This window comes from Sarcophilus harrisii, chromosome 2, assembly GCF_902635505.1.
Source record: "Sarcophilus harrisii chromosome 2, mSarHar1.11, whole genome shotgun sequence".
In the NCBI taxonomy this organism is placed as follows: Eukaryota; Metazoa; Chordata; class Mammalia; order Dasyuromorphia; family Dasyuridae; genus Sarcophilus; species Sarcophilus harrisii.
Genome location: NC_045427.1, coordinates 548032424 through 548055298, shown reverse-complemented (window position 1 = coordinate 548055298; position 22875 = coordinate 548032424). Strand labels below are relative to the sequence as shown.

The 22875-nt window shown below is 45.9% G+C and overlaps 1 protein-coding gene across 5 annotated transcripts; it reads left to right on the top strand.

The window, feature by feature from the left end:
* The first annotated feature begins 2046 nt into the window (after positions 1-2046).
* Positions 2047-22397, top strand: MAN2A2 (mannosidase alpha class 2A member 2). Of its 5 annotated transcripts, XM_031955626.1 has the most exons (24): positions 2455-2528; positions 3869-4020; positions 4601-4858; positions 4942-5086; positions 5565-5736; positions 6235-6362; positions 6916-7089; positions 7925-8111; positions 8835-9012; positions 9336-9538; positions 9892-10074; positions 10225-10339; positions 10772-10839; positions 11032-11197; positions 11488-11724; positions 12223-12345; positions 13026-13140; positions 13457-13590; positions 14685-14826; positions 19337-19470; positions 19729-19806; positions 20201-20395; positions 20601-20711; positions 21384-22397. In XM_031955626.1, exons 2-24 carry the CDS (start codon positions 3889-3891, stop codon positions 21534-21536), a joined length of 3531 nt encoding a protein of 1176 aa, XP_031811486.1. In that variant the 5' UTR covers positions 2455-2528; positions 3869-3888; the 3' UTR covers positions 21537-22397. The 5 variants fall into 5 exon arrangements, with proteins under 5 accessions (XP_031811485.1, XP_031811486.1, XP_031811482.1 ...); XM_031955625.1 differs by lacking the exons at positions 2455-2528; positions 19729-19806 and adding an exon at positions 2047-2065 and having other exon boundaries at positions 21384-21895; XM_031955622.1 differs by lacking the exon at positions 19729-19806.
* Positions 22398-22875: the final 478 nt, after the last annotated feature.

Genomic DNA, 22875 nt, shown 5'->3' with positions numbered 1-22875 from the left:
TAATTTATTCAGCCATTCTCCAACTGATGGGCATCCACTCATTTTCCAGTTTCTTGCTACTACAAAAAGGGCTACCACAAACATTTTTGCACATGTGAGTCCCTTTCCCTCCTTTAAAATCTCTTTGGGATATAATCTCAGTAGAAACATTTCTGGATCAAATGTTTATGCACAGTTTGATAACTTTTTGAGCATAGTTCCAAATTGCTCTCAAGCATGGTTGGATCCGTTTAAACTCATAATTTGCAGAAGGCCTGAAGTAGGAATCATGCCATACCAAGGAACCTCTCTCCCCTTGGCACAGCTGCTTACCAGGACCCCTGCGCACTGTGAAGAGACATTCTCTTCTCAGTGATAAACCTTTTGTTATCTCGCTGCCAGTATTTCTCTGCTAGGACCTTTATCTCTCTGCCAGGACTTTGTCACTCAGAAGTCAGTCTTCTTAGCAAAAGCTGGCTTCTGTAATGCCAACAATAAACTTCTTTTGCCAATCTAATATTTTGGGTTCATGAATTTTTTCACTTTGGACCTGTACCAACCAAATTGGGGCTCCCACAATTCTCTGCACTGCCACTAACCGCATCATTTGGTTCCCTAACTACATCAATATGAAATAAAAAGGTAAATGGAAGCCAGATTACAGAGACTTAAAATTGCCAGATTGGCAAATTTGCATCATACCCTGATAGCATCCTTTCCAATTTAGGGTTTTTTAATGCGAGAGGGACTAATATGTCCAGATACATGTTTTAGGAATATTATAATATTTGGAAGCTCTGTTGAGGCTGAATCAAAAAGGGGACTGAAAACAAGACCACCATTTAAAGGCGTACAAATTGATGAATACCTGAACCAGATTAGTAGAGTGAAGAGGAGATGAATACAAGAGATGGTGTAAAGATTTAATTAACCAAGACTGGCAACTGAATGGGTATATGGGGTTTCAAGAAAAAAGTAGGGTCAAGGGTGACTCCAAAGGTAATGAACTTAGGTGGCTGAAAGCCTAGTGATAGCATCAACAGAACTGAGGAAACTTAAAGGAGAGATGGGGTGAGGGGAGGGAGGAATCTTGTGAGTTCCACTTTGGGTCTGCTGAGTTTGGGATGCTTGTGGTGGATGGGATACAGGGCCTGTATATCAGGAAAGGAAGTAGAGCTAGATGCATAGAATTAGGAGTTTGGGGAATGATCATCTAATCTTGAGAGCTAAAATCAACAAACCAAAATGTAAAGAAAGAAAAGATGCCTCAGAATATAGTCATGTGGTCCTCCCAGCACTATAGATCAGGATGCTGATGCAATAGAAGGGGCTGAGTGGTCAGACAGGAAGGATAACTAAGAGAGCAGTGAAACAATCTATTCTGCACCCCTTTCTCCCTTTGTATGGTATCATCCCACCTTCCCACAGCTGTTTAAAATCCTTATTTCTCTCCCCCGGTCCATAAAATAATATAAAATGCATTTATACTAAGATGCAGTTGATGGATAGGTTAAAAGTGTTACCGATCCCAGAGGAATCCAGCAATTAAGGATATCCTCAGCATTGACCTGGCAATTTAGGATTTAGGAGAGAAAAATAAACAGATTCCTGCTCTCAAGAAATTTCCAGCTCAGCTGGAGGGATTAGACAAACAAATTCGCACAAGATAACAAACAGTATAATTAACGAGTGATTGTTCGGTACGGCGTTTGCATTTTAATTGGGCTACAAAGTTTGGGGGGTTAGGTCTAACTAGGATTTCAGGCATCTGCCCCGAGCTGGGGGCTGGGAGGCAGTGGAAGATTTTTTGACCAAATTCTATTGGACTGCGGTTTCCAAAATCCACCTAAGCCTCCTGTTCTACTTGTTCGGGAGGAGCGGCGGCAAGGTACCGGGGGCAGAGGCAGGTGGGCCATTAGAGAAGTGGAATCTGGGCGAGCGAGGCGCAGAGGGGCCGGAGAGGACCTGACAGCCCTGGGGGAGAAGGATGAGAGGAAGCTCCTTGAGGTCAATGGAGTGTCAGCTTCCTGAGGGCAGGCGGGGCCGGCCTCGTTTTTAAAACTTTCCAAGGCCACGTATGGAGCAGGTATCGTCTCTGGCTGGAGACCCGGCGCTGGGCAGCCGCCGGGGACGGGACGGGGCGGGGGACGGCAGCGGGGCCCGGGCTGGGCCCGGCGGGGCAGGGGGAGAAGGCCGGGGAGCTGGGGGTGGGGCCGCGGCTGTCCCCGCCCCGCACGCAGCTCGCTGCCCGGGCCGCGGCGGCTCCGGCAGCTGGGAGAGGCGGAGCGCTGTCCGGCCTAGGCGCCGGGGCGGAGCGCGCAGCGGAGCGGGGCTGCTGCGGGGCGCGCTGTGCGGAGCCCGGAGGCGCCAGGGCCGGCTGGCCCCGCCAGCCCCCCGCCTTTCCTTCCTCCCTCGTCTCCCCCTCCCTGCCCTCCTGTGCCCCCCGCTCCGGACCCGAGGCCGGCCGGCCGGCGCCGGGAATGTGAGAGGCGGCGGAGCGGCCGGCCCGGGGCCCTGAGAGGCACCGAGGAGGCCGGAGCCCCAGAACGGTAACGTGCCCACGTCCGGAGCCCGGGGGGTGGGACTGGGCGCCGAGGGGGTCCGCAGCGGGCAGCCCCCTTCTCCCTGCTGCTGCTGCTGCTGCTGCGGCTCAGTCCCTTGGGGGTTGGGGCTGCCGGACCAGCTGCGTGTGGCGTCAGGAGGGAGGCGAGGAGGAGGGGCGGGTGGGAGGCTCCAGTGAGGGGCAGGCGGAGCGGTGGAGGTCAGGACGGGGGGCACCGACGGCTTAGGCGAGTGCGGCTTGGAGGGAGGCTTCCCGGGCACCGCTGGTTTCCGGCTGCGCTTTGAGAGCCACGCAGCTTTGAGGACGGATCCTTGAGGTTCGGGGCCGGGAGGGTGACTGGCCCGCAGGGTGACTGGCCCGCAGGTCCTGTCGGGATGCGGGGATTACAGGTGCCTTCCCCAGCTCCACCCCCACCCCCAGCAGCTCTGGCCCGGGCCCGGCCTTCCGGGGCTAAAAATAATGTCTGGAGGCACCAAGCCGGGATTATGTTAAGTAGGACACGGCTCCTTAGGCGGCTCCCAGCCTTTCCAGGCTTCTGGGTCCCTGCCTGGGGGTGTAGTGCCCCAGCCGATGTGCAGCCTCAGCGCCCAGGCCGAGATTTCTGTGCTCATCCAGAGAATAAAACGCCTGTCATCTCCAGGAGGGGCCTGGTTTGTAAGTGATCTTACTCCAAAACAGAAGCTCTTCTTGGCTCGCCGTCTCCCCCGCGGAAGCTTCAAGCTTCTCGGAGACCAGGTTTGCTCCAGATTCAGTGATGTGACCCGAGAGGCCAAAGAAATCTTTCTTACACAGGACGCACCAGCTTTTCCTAGAACTATGTCAGACTTTGTCCTGTGCTTCTAGCATCACAATGTAGAGGGAAGTGACAATAGATGGGCTTTGTGCTGGCACTGTACCAAGCAGCCTGTCCATGATTTTCAAGGGAGCCAGCATGGTAGCCAGAGAGCGGAGGTGAGACCTGGAATTGAAGACTCTAATAACTTAATAATTCCATGACCTTAACTAGAGCTGAACTTGCGAGAAAGGCTTAGCGCTTTCCCTTCCTGCTCCTCACCCGACATGGGGGAACAAAGAGGTCCTTTTAGGCTTGTGCTAAGGGAGATGCCACACACTTGGGTCTTGGTTCTTGTCCATGTGAACAGAATCAGCTGAGAACGAGGCTCCCGAGCCAAATTGGGAATTGATGCCTTCCTTGGCCTTGGGAAACTGCTCTGCGTGGGGCCAGAAAAACAGCCACTGCTTGGTCTGATTTTTCATGGCCTCGCTGTGGCACTGGCTGGAAGACAGGAGCCATGGGGTGTGTAGACAGTCTTGCCCCTTCTACAGGTGCGTGCAGGAGGACCGGCATGAAGTTGAAGAAGCAAGTGACAGTATGTGGGGCAGCCATCTTCTGTGTGGCAGTCTTCTCCCTCTACCTCATGCTAGACCGAGTACAGCATGATCCCACCCGGCACCAGAATGGCGGCAACTTCCCCCGGGTGAGTCCTGCCCGCTGAGGACCAGGATCTTAAGGACCAGATTCTCTAGCTTCAAATAATTGTTAGTTATGGACACATACATTATTGCCAGAACGAGTGACCCTACTACCCACTAAGCCAAGATCTCAGGCTGACTTCCTGTTAGTTATGTCTAAAACCTGTACTGATGTGCCTTCTCCTAAATCCTTGTTGGGTGGCCCTGGCAGAGGGAATATTCACAGCAGGGAAGGTACTGAAGGTGGTAAGTTTAGTTTCAAGAGAAGGCCCTAGCTTACACGCAGTATCGCCCCTACCCTGTCTATCCAAGAGGGAAGGCCCTAGCTTACATCACCGCTACCCAGTCTATCCAATACTGGTGGTGGATCAGAAGGTCCCACAGTGAAGAGTCCTGTGAACTGCCTAGTTTGTTTGGGATTCATCCTTCATCTTGAATACAGTCCATCTTTCCCTGTATCCTTATGCTTCTTTGTCCCTATTGGAGCAGAAAGGATCATGGCCACACCCCAGGTGTTTGCCATGAAGTAATTCTCATTCTTGGCTAGGACGTGGTAACTAATTGTCCATAGTAACTAATTGACAGAGCCAGATCTCAGTGCTGCAGAACCGAATTGAACAACTGGAACAGCTGCTAGAGGAGAATCATGAGATCATCAGCCACATCAAGGACTCAGTGCTCGAGCTGACAGCCAATGCCGATGGTCCTCCTGCTTTGCTCCCTTACCACACCCCCAATGGCTCCTGGGTAGTGCCCCCTGAGCCCCGGCCTAGCTTCTTTTCCATTTCCCCCCAAGACTGCCAGTTTGCTCTGGGAGGGCAAGGCCAAAAGACAGAGCTCCAGGTGAGCATCAGAGAGATAGTGTGGTGGCTGGGGAACTGGAATGGTCACCGATAAAGATACTTAGCCGTTCCCTTGCTCGGCAGATGCTTACAGTGTCAGAGGAGCTGCCCTTTGACAATGTGGATGGAGGTGTGTGGAAGCAGGGCTTTGATATTCCCTACAGTCCTCATGATTGGGACTCAGAAAACCTCCAGGTGTTTGTGGTGCCCCATTCCCACAATGACCCAGGTAAGGATGAAGCCCTGGGTGAGGGAAGGAGGAAGGGGAGTTGGATCACTGGGCTTCTGGTAGAACCACTTAGTCCTCCTTCCCTCTGCTCAGTGATTGGAAGGTAAAGCTTTTTTGTGTTGAGACAGAGAATTCTTTTAGTAACAATAATAATAATAATAGCAGCAACATTACCTGACACTTATATGTAATTTTACACTTTATAAAGCATTTTACACATATTATTTTTATTTACTCTTCACAACAATCCTGTGAGATAGAAAAGGCAAACATTATTTAATCTCCATTTTGCAAACGAGGAAATTAAATCGTTTGCTCCAAGGTTACCCACTTGGTAACTGTCAGAACCAGGACTCAAACCTCCACCTTCTAATTCTAAACTCATTCTTCTGTCCACTACAATAGAGCTGCCATAGTCTTTGGGAAGAATCTTCAATGGAACTCACTCCTGGAGAATCACTCTTGTTGTTTTTTACAGGCTGGATCAAGACCTTTGACAAGTACTACACAGAACAGACACAACACATCCTTAATAGCATGGTGCCCAAGCTGCAGGAGGACCCCCGGAGACGCTTCCTCTGGGCTGAGGTCTCCTTCTTTGCCAAGTGGTGGGAGAACATCAACGCTCAGAAAAGGGCAGCGGTACGAAGGCAAGTGTGTGGGGGGCCAGAGGGAGGGATTAGAGTACACAAAGCTAGAGAGAAGGAAGGAGATTGGGAAAAGACCAAGGGAGAGGGGATATGGAAAGAGATTTCTGTACCTACTGTGCTGCAGAAGGCAAGGAAGGAAGAATGATCAAGTGGTTACCTGTGGATAGAGAGGAATCAGTGTTGAATGAATGTAAAGGAAAATAATATATCAGAAAAGTTGACATCTGGAACTAGGAAGAAGCAGTGGAAACCACAGAGTTGGAGGTCAAAGGAAACCCTGAGTAAAGAGAAGCCCAACGTTAGGAGGAAGGAGAAAACGAGTGACCTTGTTATCACTGCAGAGTGAATTCCCCTTTTCTGTCCATGATGAAGTAAGTTGGCCCAACGAGGCCCTTTTTAGGCTGAGGTGATCATTTTCCTGGCTGTGGCGGACAGTGTGAGAGTAGAGATGGGCCCTGGGACCTTGAACCATCCTGAATGGGAACCCCTGGCCTGCAGGTTAGTGGGAAACGGGCAACTGGAAATAGCAACTGGAGGCTGGGTGATGCCTGATGAAGCCAACTCCCACTACTTTGCATTGATCGATCAGCTCATCGAAGGACACCAGTGGCTGGACAAAAACCTTGGTAAGCCCACACTTGGGATATTAGCTTTTTTTTTAAATTATATTAAATTTTTTTCAATTAAAAGTTTATTTTTTCTTCTCATCTCCACCCTCCCTCCGCCCCTATCCTTCAACACACATACATTAGGGGGGAAAAGAAAAACAAAATTCTTAAACTGAATATTCATAGTCAAGCAAAACAAATTTCTCTGCTGCCCATATCCAAAAACATATGTCTCATTCTGCATCTTGAGTCCATCACTTCTCTGCCAGGAGACGTGGGTAGTATAAATTATCATCAGACCTCTGGAAATAAGTTTTTTCCACAGACTTTTTCACCTTCTGAATAGGAAAGCATGATTGCATTAGGAACAGGTATAGAGTGGACAGTGTGTACAGGAAAGGAGTGCCTTTCATAGACATCAGTTTCCTTTTAATTTGAGATGGAATTCACCCACACCATTTTCAGAGCTTTGCATCTTATTTAGCATTTTGTGTGAGTACTGGGGGGATTCAAATGGAACAGACGAAATTCAGAAAGATACTCAGCACCTCCGGCCTTGTTTCCTATTCAGGTGTGACCCCACGCTCTGGCTGGGCTGTGGACCCTTTTGGATACAGCTCAACAATGCCTTACCTACTCCGACGCTCAAATCTAACCAGCATGTTAATCCAGAGGGTGCATTATGCTATCAAGAAGCACTTTGCTGCTACCCACAGCTTGGAGTTCATGTGGAGACAGACATGGGGTAAGGGTTGGTGTGGGGTTGAATCCTCAGAGGGGGACATCACTGGCATTTATGTTTCTTCCTGCTAAAAAAAAAAAGCTAAAGGCTGTGCTCAGAGAAATGGAGACAACAGAGATTAAGTCCCTTTCTCAGCTACCTTCAGCATGCAGGGTAATTGCTAGAACCGGTTTTCATTTACATAAGGGCTTATTATGTTGGCTTTTCTTCAGTCCTCCAGATAGTCTTCCTTCCATCCTTGATTTCCTGAAAATTTAAATAATAATTTACATATAAAGCATTTATATAGTGCCTTAAGATTTATGTCTTACATATATGATTTCATGTGATTCTTATAATGCTGTGAAGTAGATACAATTATGGTTCTCATTTAACAGATAAGGAAATGTAGGCTAAGATTAATCCTCTGGTTGTCCAAGGTCACAGCTAGTTAGTGTGGCAAGATTCACATTCGGGTCTCTGATTCCAAGATCAGTGTTGTTTCCACCCAGCTACTTCATGATCTCTCATTCCCAAACACAAGACTTGGCTGGTACATTTGCCCCACTTTAGAAAATAAGCTGCAGATGATGAATTATCAAAGACTGCAAGAGTACAAGGAGTCTGCTGCAACTGAACTGAAAAAATAATTGCTCACCAGTCTCCATTTCTCTGTGGGCTTAACAGTGTACCCTAACTCAGGGTTCGTATTCTCATTACTTCTGATGGATTCCAGGCTTCTTGCTCTCTAACAGCCTTACCTTGTCCAGGGACAGCCTTAGGAAAGCCTGCTCCTTGCCCCCAGAACCACGGCCTTCTGTAATTAAATGTAAACCCTTGTTGGTTATGCCTTCTGCAGACCCAGAAGCCAGCACAGACATCTTTTGCCACATGATGCCGTTCTACAGCTACGATGTGCCACACACCTGTGGCCCTGACCCCAAGATCTGCTGCCAGTTTGATTTCAAACGTTTACCTGGGGGGCGAATCAACTGCCCCTGGAAGGTGCCACCCCGAGCCATCACCGAGAGCAATGTGGCTGAAAGGTATCTGTCTGCAGCTCAGGCCCTACCTTGTAGGGGACAGCTACTTGTGTCCCCTGGTATCTGAGCCTAGCTGAGGCTCTCTGGAACAGCTCTAGAAAACCCTTCCCAGAGCATTTTTCTGCCATCAGCCCCAATGGTCCTTAAGAAGCTGGCAGAGCCTGTTGACTAATTCTGAGGCAAAACATTATTAGAGCTGATATGCTTCCTTGTAAATCTAAATTTCTAGTTATCCTCAACCTCCTCTTAGGGAATCTGGATCACTGGGACCTCAGTGTTCTAGGATCAGAGTCCTAGACTGGATTTCTTCTGAAATGGAAGTGGAAAGATTTGGGACCAGGGTCATTTTAATTGAATCAGATCTTTTGAGGAATTTTATTGGGATGGTCCAAACTCAAATCCAAGTAGTTTTTGTCAGAACTAGATCAACCATTAGAACAACCTGGGCTTTGTGAACTTGTTTTTAATAACTGTTTTGATAATTATATTTCAATCTAATTGATTTCCTTTATAAATGTATGTTTTATTTTATGCATTTAAAAGAATTATTCTGAGGAGGATAACTAGATTAATTAAGAATTTTTGCTTTAGAATGTATTGCAAATTGAGCAGCTCTTCAACTTTTTATTTTAGGATTCCTGTAATGCAGGCCTCAGTGATTCCATAATTCCTTCAATCGTAGCCCCCCAAGTTGCCTTGCTTAGGATTATCTTCGCCTCCCCACAGGGCAGCCTTGCTTCTAGACCAGTACCGAAAGAAGTCCAAGCTGTTTCGAAGCAACGTATTACTGGTGCCACTTGGCGATGACTTCCGTTACGATAAGCCCCAAGAGTGGGATGCCCAGTTCTTCAATTACCAGCGGCTGTTTGACTTTCTCAATAACCAACCTGATCTCCATGTGCAGGTGTGATGGCTACAGGACCTGGGGTTGGGGTTGACTCAGAGAATGCAAGGTTTGGATTAGTGTATGGGGTAGTTAGCCCTGCTCCAGCCTGTTAGGGTCAGCATACTCTACTGGTGACTCAGAAGGCATTACATAGGGCCGCTTTCCCAATTTATATCAAAATACCCAGATATTCCCCTGGGAACTGCTGGGTTTGGTTGTTGGTCTATCTAAAAGGGAAAAACCCGCCTTCCCTCCCCATAGCCATCTGTGGGTGAGTAGAATTCCTGTGGAGCTCTGCTGTCTACAGTGCTGAGGAGAGCTGGGATTACCTGTCCTCACAGGCCCAGTTTGGCACTCTGTCTGACTATTTTGACGCCCTGTACAAGAAGACAGGGGTGGAGCCCGGTGTCCAGCCTCCAGGTTTTCCTGTTTTGAGTGGGGATTTCTTCTCTTATGCTGACCGGGAGGATCACTACTGGACAGGATATTTTACCTCCAGGCCTTTCTACAAGAGTCTGGACCGGGTCCTAGAGGCCCATCTGCGGTGAGAGATGAAGCTAAACCATAAAGGAATGATTGGGGCCTGGGATTTAAAGGAGGGAATCAGACGAGTGCTTGGGTGGATCATTGGAAAATTGAAGGGAATAGAAAGGAGATTAAAGCAGAGTGGGATAGATAGGATGACAGAATTTCTGAATTGGGAAGGACCCCAGTGGCCACTTAAAGAAAAGTCCATAAGAATACGGAAATTCATTTTGCAAGGATATGGCAATTCAACAGGACTAGGTTTGAGCGAAAGAAGGGAAGGAGGGTCCAGGGTAACTGGGAAAGTGGAAGAACAGGAAATTCTATGGGTGATACATTAGAAAGGGATGGTAACATCTTTCTCTGGGGCAGGGGCGCAGAGATCCTGTACAGTCTGGCACTTGCTCACATCCGGCATTCTGGCATGACCAGTCAGTACCCACTCTCAGACTATACCCTGCTGACTGATGCCCGTCGCACCCTAGGTCTCTTCCAGCACCACGATGCCATCACTGGTACTGCCAAGGAAGCAGTGGTGGTAGACTACGGGGTCAGGTGGGACCCCATACTTTCCTTTTGGGGGCAAATTTACTACTAGATAGTTGGGTTCAGTGGGAAGTGGGCAACTGGGAAAAGTGGGAAGCTTGACAATAAGACATTTCCTTGAAGTGATTTCTTTTCCTTCTCTCCCTCTCCTCACTATAGGCTACTGCATTCTCTTGTGAGCCTGAAACAGGTCATCATCAATGCTGCTCACTACCTGATATTGGGGGACAAAGGAACCTACCATTTTGATCCTAATACACCCTTCCTCAGTATGGTGAGAGTTGCCCTTGGGCTACTATTCCCTATTTCTGCCATTGGGAATCCTGTCCTAAGAGGGATATGGAAAAGCTACCCTGCTCTCATCATATCTGCTCCTATTTTTGAGCCCTGCCATAGAACAGGTGTCCTGGTCTGTCTGCCTTTGCCTGGGTGAACAGCTGCAAAGTCTGGTAGGAAGTTATATGCGGAATAGATACAGAAATCTGATCTGATCTTGGCCTTCTCTGTCTAGTTATTTTCTCTTTCTTACTATCTATAGCCATTTAACCAGTATGCATTTATCTAGTGCCTACTGTCTGCCAGGCACTGGGATGTTTACTGGGGCAGCAAAGACAAAAATGAAAGTCCTTGCCCTCAAACTTACACACTGTTGGGAGAGACCTGTATACATGGACTATGTCTGAAAATAAATGTCACTTTATTCCAGGATGACACACGCTTAACCCAGGATGCCCTGCCAGAGCAGACTGTGATTCAGATGGATTCCTCACCCCGGTGAGCAGCTAGACCAGACTTTTTTCAGAAAGTTTTTTACTCTTCACACCCTGTCCCCATTATGTCCAGCCCTTACCCATCTTCAAAGACCCATTCTCATGTTTGACTCCCTTTGGAAAGCCCCTTACCTGCTCTTTCTCTTCCTGTGGATATACACCTTGTCTGGTCAAGCTTTACCCATCTGCCTGGCAGGTTTGTGGTACTGTTCAACCCCCTGGATCAGGAGAGGCTCAGTGTTGTCTCTTTGCTTATTAACTCTCCCCGGATCCGGGTCCTCTCTGAGGAGGGCCAGCCCTTGGCCGTGCAGCTCAGTGCCCGCTGGAGCTCTGCCACTGACATTGTGCCCAATGTCTACCAGGTAGGTGCCAAGGGGAGGGCTGTGGGGCCTCTAGAGTGTCAGCCCCCAGGTAGGGTGGGATCAATGTCTCCTTGCCTCTTCCTAGAGTTCTCAGACTCTCCCTATACTCTATCTCGTGTTCATCCACATGAGTCTTCCCGTCTTCACTCATCCCTCTTTTTTCCCGCCACCTTCCTTGGTCCCTTTTTGGAGGAGAAGCTTTGAGCTGAAAGCAGATCGGCTCCTGGAGTTAGAACTTGGGAAAGGTGAGGAGGCTGCTCTGGTCTTATGTCTTACCTTGCACTGAGCAGGTCTCTGTGCCGGCCCGTTTACCTGCTCTGGGTCTCAGCATTCTGCAGTTGCATCCAGGCCTCGATGGGCGCCGCACTCTGCCTTCCTCCGTGCGGATCTACCTGCATGGCCGCCAGCTCTCTGTCAGCAAGCATGAGATGTTCCCTGTCCGTGTTGATGAGGCTGGGGCTAGTGACTTTGCTCTCAGCAACCGCTATATGCAAGTCTGGTTCTCAGGCCAAACTGGGCTTCTCAAGGTAAAGGAGAGGGCTGGGGCAAGAGGTGAGGGGAGGGACCAGGATCAGTGAACTTAAAAGGGGAGGCCCAAGGGTAAGTCAGGCTCTGAGGATAACTGGGACTGGGATGGGGGGATTCCTAGGTCTGGGCCTCCCAAGCAGACAGTAACCTCGATATGCTAGGGAATGCCTGGAGAGCAGTGCCTTCGGGTGGTTGTCAGGGAAAGCAGAGTTGGGGAGAAAGGGACCAGGATCTGTAAAGGGGAGGTCCCAAAGGCTTCAAGAGTAACTGGGACTGGAGTGGGACTGTAACTTTACATGGGGAGGTCCCAAAGGTAACCAAGTCAGGCTCGGGGTGGGGGGGTCCCCGGGTCTGGGCCTCCCAAGCAGACAGTGTCCTCGCTGTGCTAGGGAACGCCTGGAGGGCAGTGCCTTCCGGTGGTTGTCAGCCTATTCCCCGGGTGGGCAGGTCTGATATTTCGGGGTGGGGCCAGGGGTCAGGGCTGTGTTTGTTGGCAGAGCGTCCGAAGGGTGGATGAAGCGCAGGAGCGCCGCCTCAATGCTGAGTTCCTCATCTATGGCACCCGAACCTCCAAAGACAAGAGCGGGGCTTACCTCTTCCTGCCTGATGGCGTGGCCAAGGTACGGGCAGGGGTCTTAGAGCCCGGCCAGGGAGAGGTCGGGCGGGGGGCCGCACTCCCCGCTCAGACCAAGCCTCGGTAAAGTCCATGCTTACCACCACACCTCCAGTCACTGTTGGCAAGTCTGGTCAGGAAATAGACTCGAGAGGTGCCATGGGACGGAGTTAGGGGGCTCAGCAAATAACAGTGTTGGGCTTGCAGTCAGGAAAACCCGAATTCAAATCCTGCCTCAGAGACTAAATCACTTTGTCCTTTTTCAGCCTCCATTGCCTCATCTGCAAAATGGAGGGAGGGTGTGGAAAGTTACCCCAACTCCAAGATTACTGTGAGGAACAAATGAGGGGGAATCTTCAACCCTTTTCTGCCTGTTTCCTCATATGTAAAATGGTAGAAGAGCTACAGCTAGAGAGAGGGGTCTGGTGGAAGGAGTGCTGGATTTTGAAAAGAACCCTGGTCCTAATCATTCCTGCCCCTGCTTAACCTAATGAGATTTCCATTTCTGTGAGGGTAATAATGCATGTGCTGTCTCACAAAAGAATTGTCAGGATGCAATTAGATAATGTAAAGTATTATATAAATGCGTGCTGTTGTTGTTATTGTTATTAACCAGGTTAAGGGGTCCATTCCTCTTAGTTTATTCACTGTGCTGTGATGCTCAGCACCTGCCTGCTCTGTTCCTAGCCCTATGTCCCCAAGGAGCCCCCTGTTCTTCGGGTCACCGAAGGCCCCTTCTTCTCAGAGGTCGTTGCCTATTACCAGCACATGCAGCAGGTGGTTCGGCTCTACAACTTGCCCGGTGAGTCCCAGGGGAGGTGCCCTGTTCCCAGTCCTGACCTTCATCGCCCAGGACACTTTTCTCAGAGAGATGCAGTGACTCTCTTTTTGGGGGGAGGAGGGGGAGGAGGGAGAGAATCACTATTTCTATACTACCTCCCACCCCCTTAACAAAGAGAAAGTGGGGAGGGGGGCACCACAATAAAATCAAACCTTGTAACAAATAAGTCAGGCCCAATGAATCCACATGGTAGCCTCTTTGTGGCTGAAAAGTCATTCCCTTCCTCTTCACCTCCTCTCATTTTCCCATCCGTTTGCCTCCTCTCACTTGCCCCCAGGGGTCGAGGGTCTCTCCTTAGATGTCTCCTCCTTTGTGGACATCCGCGATCATGTAAATAAGGAACTGGCATTTCGTATCCAGACAGACATTGAAAGTGAAGGCACCTTCTTCACAGACCTCAACGGCTTCCAGGTATGAAGCCTTGGGATCTCTCCTACTTCTATTGAAGGTACTGGTTGTTGGACCTAGTTTAGGAAGGAGGGGGCAAGCAAAGAGTTTTTTTTTTGTTTTTTTTTTTTTTTTTAATGAAGTGTCCTAGTTTATTTTTCCTTCAATTCCCAAATATGTTGTCTGGAAGAGAAAAAGTTACAAGTAATCCTTTATCAGGCTATAGTTGCTGGACAAAATAAAGGAATAACTTAATGCTATTTTCCTTGAAACGTGTTGTTTTTAATCCATAAAAGCTGTCCATACAAGGGCATTACTTTTATTTACTTTTTATGGTCAATTTTTTTAAAATTTGCATTTTATTTATCTTTTTATTTTCAAAATATATGCATAGTTTTAAATATTTAACCCTTGCAAAATCTTGTTTTCTCCCTCCTCCCCACCCCACTTAGACAGCAAGTAATTCAATATATGTTAAACATGAAGCAAAGAGTTCTTAACCTGGGGTCAGTGAGCTTTCATTTCAGCCCATTATTTATTTATTTATTTTTAGCATTCATTTTTTTTTTTTTTTCCCAATTCAGTCCTTTTATTCTATTTTTTTTTTTTAATAGCCTTTTATTTACAGGATATATACATGGGTAATTTTACAGCATTAACAATTGCCAAACCTCTTGTTCCAATTTTTCACCTCTTACCCCCCCCCCCACCCCCTCCCCTAAATGGCAGGATGACCAGTAGATGTTAAATATATTAAAATATAACTTAGATACACAATAAGTATACATAGCATTCATTTTTTTAAATATTGAGTTCCAAATTCTCTTCACCAGCCCCCTCTTCCAACCACTGAGAAGACAGTAATATGATTCCATGTGAAATCATTTAAAATGTATTTCCATATTTACCAGACTTTTTAAAAAAATCTGATCAACTCTTTCATTGTTAGCAGTTTCCTTTATAATTTTCTTTTTTACTGTATGCATTATTCTTAGAAAAAGCTCATAGGTTTGCCAAACTGTCCAAAGATCCATGACACAAGAAGGGTGGAGAGCCTCTTATATAGGGGATAAATACCCAGCTGCCTCTCATGGGCCCTATGTTACCATCCTCTCCAGATACAGCCCCGTCGGTATCTTAAGAAGCTGCCGCTGCAGGCCAACTTTTACCCCATGCCAGCCATGGCCTACATCCAGGACAGCCAGAGCCGCCTCACCCTGCACACCGCTCAGGCCCTGGGAGTCTCCAGCCTGGGCAACGGTGAGTGGGCATGCCGTGGTGCTGCAGGGGGCATCCAGGCAACTTTTTTTTATCCGGAGAAATAGGGGAGATCGGGGTTCTCGTTTTGGCTCTGGTTGATCTTGGGTAGATCACTCAGCCTCTCTGGATCTTGTATAAATAAAATTACCCAGTTGCCCTGGATCCCTTCAGTGGGTCCAGTTAAAACTGTTGTGACTGTAGCTTAAGGAAGGAGTTGGATGGGTTCAGGGTATAGATGGGAACGTACCCTCAAGCCACAGTAACAAGTGCTGTCAGGCAGCAGCTGATCTCCCGTGAGCCTTGCTGCTAACCTGCCCCTCACTGTACTTTATGACTTTGAAGAGTCAGGGATCCGAAGCCTGTCGAGCAACTGTTTTCACACAATTCACATCCCTTTGTGTAGCTATTTGAGAACTTATTTTACTGTAACAAATGAAGTGTTCCTAATTTATAGTGAGCATGGTCTACTTCTCTCGGTCCCTCAGAGATATGAGCATAAATATTAATTAGCTATCTAGATCTCTACACAAGTAATCATTTCTAAAAATGTTTTTCCTCTTTTCAGTGATAATATAGTAGGGGAAAAAAAGGTTAGGATGAGGTACACAGAAGACAGAACAAACACTAGGAAAAATCAAAAGGATAAAAGGCGGCTATAAACTCTTATTAAAGAGCTATGAGAAAAGAGGATTACAAAGATTCCAGACATGTCTGTCATGAAGACATGGGTTAGCTTTTGCAAGAGTCATTGTCTTCTGAGCCTTCATAGTCACTTTAAAAAATATATTTAGGGGCAGCTAGGTGGTGCAGTGGATAGAGCATCAGCCCTGAAGTCAGGAGAACCTGAGTTCAAATATGGCCTCAGATACTTAACACTCCCTAGCTGTGTGACCCTGGGCAAGTCACTTAACCCCAATTGTCTCAGCAAAAATAAAAACAAAAAAATTTTCCATTTTTGTTTCTACATCATCTAGATTTCCCTATATCCTTCCTTCCAAAAAGCCATATTTTTTAATGAATTAAGCAAAAAAACAGGAAGAAAAAAATTCAGCAAAACTGATCAAGCACATTGGAAAAAATCTGATGTTATATGCAATGTTTAACATGACCTCTGCAAAGATGGGAGGGGAGGTCTTCTCTCACCTCTTCCTTGAGGCTAAATCTGTTCTTTATAATTTCACAACATTCAGCTTGATTTTTCATTTACATTATTGTAGTCATTGCAGATTTTTTCCTCACATTGTTTACTTTGCAACAGTTTATATGCCTTTGCATGTTTCTGTTTTCTCTGTATTCATCTTGTTCCTTACAACACTGTAATATTCTATTACATCCAAGTACCACAGCATTTAGCTTTTCTCCAAATGATAAGCATTTACTTTCTAGTTCTTTGTTGCCATAAAATATTTTGGTACATAATGGGGACTTTTGTATTAATGACCTGGGGAGTTAAATCTCCGGATCAAAAAACATGCACATTTTAGACACTTAATTTATATAATACTGACTTGCTTTCCAAAACGTTTGTACAAATTATACCAAAGCTCCACCAGAAATACTGTAGTCATTTTCATTAACAATTCAGTTATGGTCACTGGATGGGTTCTAATCCTAATCTAATATTGTACTCAGAGTCCCAATTTAAAAATGGAAGGAGAAAAGGACCCCAATTGGAGAGAGAAGGAAAACCTTCCCATGAGAAGATAGAGCCTTGAAAAGGAAGCTAGGGATTCTACAAGGCAGAGATAAGGAGAGAGGGCATTTTAAGCATGAGGAACACAGTCTGTGCCAAAGAGATAGCAGGCTGGATCTAAGGAACATCCTCAGTCTGACATTGTCCAACCTGGCAGGTCCTTTTTTCTTTTTTTAAAGACATAAAATATATATTTAATTGATTTTTCTATAGAATGTCACTGATGAAAATACATTAAAAATTTTTTTTTATATTTAGATGTCATACTATAATAGAATATAAAGTAATGGTAATAAAATAAGCAAAAGTGAATTATTTAATATCTGCATTCATAAACAAAAGCCACTGCATAAACTGAAGAAATGAAGAAATTAATGCAAATTTTCTAGCAGTGTAGTATGTATTTTTTTGTACAATGACTTAATGACATTAGTCCTTCTTAGAAAAAATAAACTGTTTACTAAATTGATGTAAATTAATTCTTTCTAATCACTTTGATACCATATTCAATAATTTCTGATCCATTCTCCAACACTAATTACCTAATACAGGTAGTTTAGTCAACAGAGTTGAGGTTTAACAGGAAATAGGGAATTAATGTTAATTTATAATTTTCCTAGAAAATTTTCTAGTTTGTAACATACTTGCAAATTTCTTTTTAAATTAAAAAAATATATATATATAATATTCTGTCCCTTCTAGAATTTATAAATAGCCAAATAAAATTAAGGACAATGCAGAATCACAGGTTATGACTAACCTAACACTATTAAAAGCCTACACTTATATGTGGCCAAAGGAATTCTTTGACAAGATCAAAGAGCCATCAGGTTCTTATGTCTAAAAAGCACAATGAAAAATGATTTAACATAGTACATTTAATCAGGAATTTTAGAAAATGTTGCTTTAACTTAGTACATTTAATCAGGAATTTTAGAAAATGTTGCTATTGGTCTGAAAAAGCTAACAAGAATGAGTATTTGATAGCTGATGTGGGGTGAGCCTTGAAGTAGAATATTAGAGGTGAAGTGGACTGACGTGGCAATCACAAGCAAGTAGGCAAAAGCAATAACTTGCAGACAACAATTTCAAGCAACTTGATAAAAGCAAGGAATCATGGCATAAAAAACTTGTAATTAGATTTCAAACAGCAAACAAATAACAAAAAGATTAAGTTTGAGCAAAACCATAAGGAAGAAGATACAGTAATTCTGGAAATTGAGTTTATTCACCCATAAACCATAATCCTTTCTGTTTATTAGGCTGTCTAATAGATCTCATAGGTGGGTGAATTTTACCTGGTATACAAAGTAATGAAACTTAACTTGCTGGTGGAAAAGTTACAGTTGCAAAGCAGATAAGATAGTCTGTATCCACTGCACCATCCCACTGGGTCAGATCTGTATTTTAGGAGTATTCATTTGATAACCATGTGGAGAATGGGTTAGAAAGGGCAGAGACCAGACAGGGGATTGATTAGGAGAATATTGTAATAGTCCAGGCAGAGGTAATGAAGAACCGAACTAGGTTGATGGCTACACAAGAGGAGAGAAATGAACATGAAGGGGATATTGTGGAGGTTGAATCATTGAGACTTGGCAATTGATTTATTATGGGGAGGTGTACAAAAGGGGAGAAATAAGGATGTTTCACAGGCTTTGAAAGGAGTTTATTGGAATATTAGTAGTAGCAGAAATCAACAGCAAAATAAAAAACCCATGTTCAAGTTCTATCAGCTCTATGACCCTGGACAATTCTCCAAATTAAAGAACAGTTCCATTCTGTATTGACAGGAGATTTGTCCCCCAGATTCTCCCTACGCTGTTGTGATAATCGCTTGGCAACAAAAATGAAATGCTTTATACATATTGAATCTAAGATGCCATTTGAACATCCTTGGTAAAGATGATGAGGACTGAAATTTAGGAGTGAGATGACAATAAAATGCATGGGGGAGCAGAGGGCAAGAATGGAAAGAGAAGATGAGAGGACTTCAAGGTCATTATAGTAAAAAAAAAAAAAAAAAAAAAAAAAAGAGAGAGAGACATGATGCTTGGCAAATTAGACTAAAAAAAAGTCAGGTAAAAAAAAAAATGAAGAGAAAATAGAGTATCTAGGAGAAGGGGTATAGTCAAGAGCCCCAAAGAATATTGTGTATCCTAAGGGTTTAATAGTGGAGATCTCTGGGGGCATTCTTTAGAGACCAGACAAGTTCTTCAACCAATAAAAGGATCTTCTGTGTTACTCATATTTGAGAGAGCAATTTACCTGCATGAAGCAGGAACCCTCCAAGTGTCCATTCATTCCTCTGACTCTCCCATGACTGCCAAACAAGCTGTTGATAAAGTGCTCGTAACTTTTGGGATGCAGAGATTCTTCTACTTTGCCTCCTTTCAAAACTGGGTTTTCTTTTCCAATCAAGATACCTGGGACAAAATTCCCAATAGCCTTTTGCTTCATACAATAAGTCCTTATTAAAATACTTTTAAGACACATAATTTTTACTAGACAACTCGTGGCCCTGTGAAAGAATGCCATTTGGTGGGAGCATGGAGTCTTGGCTTTGAGTAGCTTTGTGGTTCAGGACAGGCTCCTCTGGACCCATTTCCTCATCTGCAAGATGAAGGGCATTAGGTCCCTTCCTCTAGAGCCATGATCCTTTGATATCTTCCTATTTTGAGCCTTTTGGCATCTCATCCCATCCTGCTCTCCTCTTGGAGGGCTTTGGCATTTTTTCCTGCCATTCTGGTTGGGGTTTGATTTGTCAGGACGGGTGGGTAGATAGGTCTAGGAGATTCATTCTTTTAATTTCTTCAGGCCAGCTGGAAGTTATCCTAGACAGGCGCCTGATGCAGGATGACAACCGGGGTCTGGGCCAAGGGCTAAAAGATAACAAGAGAACCTGCAACCGGTTTCGCCTCCTGTTGGAAAGACGTACCACTGCCAATAAGGTAGCATTCCTGGGGTCTGTCCCAAACGGGCTCGCCACTTACCGGGGCTCAGCTTGAGGATGAGGGAATAAAAAATTAGTATGTTGGAGTGCACTGAGGAGCGGGATCTGTTTCTGGGGTGGTGGTGGGGGGGGCAGGTAGATTTCTCATTCATCCTACTGCTGTCCGACTCTCCACTCCACTAACCATCACCTTGCTGTCTTACATACTCCTTCTGATCATCCATCTTTCTTCATTCCATAATGACTTTGCCATCAGCCACTTAGCTTCTTTTCCAAACTGGCCTCTGCATTTAGGCATTTGGTCTTTCCCAGCAGCAGGAGCAGCAACCAAGAGGTAAAGTCCAGCAAAGGTCGTTTTTGTCTAGTGCTAGCCAGTGGTAATTGTGTCTGGAGCCCTGTCGAGTTCAGATCCAGTAGCAGAGTCCCCTGTGTCTGTGTGTAGGACTAGAGGAAAAAGGAAGCCTAAGTCATAATAGTGCTTTTTTTGTCTGGGAATGGTAACTACCAGATGGGTGTGGGGGAAGAACTATCAAGTCAATCAGTAAACATTTATTAAGCATTGCCTGTGTGCTATGAATTGTGATAAAGCCAGGATAGAATGTATGGAAGTTATACTTGGATCAGAAGGAAAGGTGAGGTTATTTTATAGGATATACCTGTATCCCTTCTCCCACCTTCCCATCGCCTCAGCTGCTGTCTCACTTGGGACTTGGTACTAAACATTGCAGGTGCAAGATGGTCGCCCAACCAGCTTCCCATCTCTTCTTAGCCACCTGACTTCCATGCACCTGAATACACCGGTGATGGCCCTACCTGTGGCCAGAGTGCAGCCTGGGGGCCCTGCCATACGCTCATTTCAGCCTTTGGCCTCCTCACTTCCGTGTGATGTTCACCTGCTTAACTTGCGAACACTCCAAGCAGAGGTGAGTGTCCTCATTTCACTCTTCAGCTTCCAGTCTGTACAACTTCTGTATTCTCATTCACTGCAGCTGTTTCCTGACCCATTCTTGTCCTCCTGTGTAGACGGGAAGTCCTTTGAGGTCCAAGATTTCATAGTAGATCTCATGTGTGGAGAAATCCATACACCTTGGCAGTAACCCTACTTTTATTGTCCCCTCCATTTCATAGGATGACAAACTACCCTCATCTGAGGCTGCGCTCATTCTACACCGAAAGGGCTTTGACTGTGGCCTGGAGGCCAAGAACTTGGGTTTCAACTGTACCACAAGCCAAGGCAAGGTGAGCATGGGACAGCATTAGACAGATAGATGACTTGAGAGTGAACGTCAGCTGTTCGCTAGGGCAGACATCTCATTCTGAGAAATACCAAAAGGTAACCCAGGAGTGGCTCGGGAAATAGCAAGGCAGAAGACAGTTAGATCTGGAGGAGAGTGTGAATTGGAGGCTCATGTTTAAGAAGTCTTTGAAAGATGAGATGAATACTATTCCATTGCTCTTTAAATCCTTCCACCCTAAGCTCCAAAACATACTCAGATAAGAAGCCTTCATAGGCCAAAATAATGGAACATAGACTCACTGTCTACAGCTACTTTTATATTATATAAGATCTTTGATAAACTTAGCAAAATTAGAAAAAATCTTGTGGTTTACTAGGTAGATGGGGGGAAGGATATATATTTAGAAATGAAGATGATATAAAAACAACATACATTAAAACAAGCTTTTAAAAAACATCCATAAATGATTGAACAGTTTATTTTTAATCATGTTTGTATGCTTAAATTCGCATCATAAGTACCTAGAACTGAATAGAAGTGCTATATTTAGAGGAATCTTAGAAATCATCTCTTTCAAGCACTTCATTTTACAGATGGAGTCTCTGCAAAATTCTGTCTAGTATGTGATGCTGTCTTCCACTTGGTGTTTGGCTCATCTTGACTCTCTCCACAGGTGGCCCTAGGGAGCCTTTTCCAAGGATTGGATATGGGCTTCCTGCAGCCTACTTCATTGACATTACTCTACGCGCTGGGCTCACCTTCTAACAGCATGGACATCCACTTGGAGCCCATGGAGATCTCCACCTTTCGCCTCCGCCTGGGCTAGCGTTTTTCGTGGCCAGGAGAGAAAGTACATCCATACAGACCACCTTTTGGAATAAGGCTGGGATGGACAGCTGCACTGGGTGCCCCAACTGATCCACCTTCCCCAAATGTAACAGACTGAGCTCGGCCCCATTGTTCTCTATTTATTGTTGCTCCTGTGCTTGCAGGGCTGCCCAGAAGCCCAGGATTAGACAGACGGGGCAAAGTGCAGATCGGCTCAGGAGTGAGAGGCTGGCCCCGAGTGCCAGAGCAGATGTGCTGGGCCGTGCCTTGAGGTGCATGAGTGGCTGCCCGCTTGGACATGAGGTTCTTGCCCCCCATGTCTATTCTGTCTCCGTAATTGTTAGCTTTTAGGATGTGAGGGACCAAGAGCAGAAGTGTAGAGAAGAACTGAGGCAGCAAGGGGTGAGATGCAGTCTGCTCCTGTCTTGCTGCCCTGATTCTGGGGAGTAATTGAGGCAGATATGCAAGGAGAATGGAATCATGATCCTTCCCTCGGCCACAGCAGGCTCTGAAATTAAGTACGGCAATCATGTAGAGACCAGATGCTTTGGTGTGATGTCCAGGCAGTCTGTAAATCTGAGATGAGAGTGTGTAAAAAGGAGTCTGAGAACAGTTTTAACTTGCAAGGAAAGAAGGAATAATGGGGGCAAAGGGAAGATTTCTCTCTCCTTGGAACTGGAATCCCTAGGTGACCTGCTAGTCCCAGGCCCGGCTACATTAGATGCTGCCCTGGCCAAGGGATCTGCATCAGGCAGGTGATTCTGTAGCAGTCGGTAAGAACTCTTTGTATGGAACTAGAGACTGTGACTTTGCCAGAGTTCACAGGACACTTCAGGTAACAAAATTCATTTCAAACTAGTGACCTGGTCTGTGTGTTGCTTTGGGATCTCGATGGGTGCCCTTTTCATCTGCTGCTCAAGCTTCAGCTTCCTGTGCTTGCTGGGTATCCATTTGGGTTGATGTATTTAACAGCCCAGTGGGCCAGGCTCCTTCCCAGGCCTAGCAGCCAGCCTCTTCAAATACAGAAGGGGTGGGTACCTTACACTGGCAGATGAGGATCATAACAGAGGTGATGTTTTTCCCAGAGAAGAAAATCTTAAATCTGCTATGTCTCCCTTCCTCCAATCCCCCAGGAACTTTAAAGCTTCGTTCTAGAGATTCCCTGGTTGTAGGAAACAGCTGATCTAGAAGCACTGTGACTGTTGGTATAGACTGGGGATGGGACAGAAAGTCATGAGCCTCCCCTTTCAGGTAGACCACCCAAAAGTGGTCTGGGGTCAAGTCCTTATCCATTTCCTTCCTGGTGATAGCAGATCCTCCCCTCAGTAACAATGGGA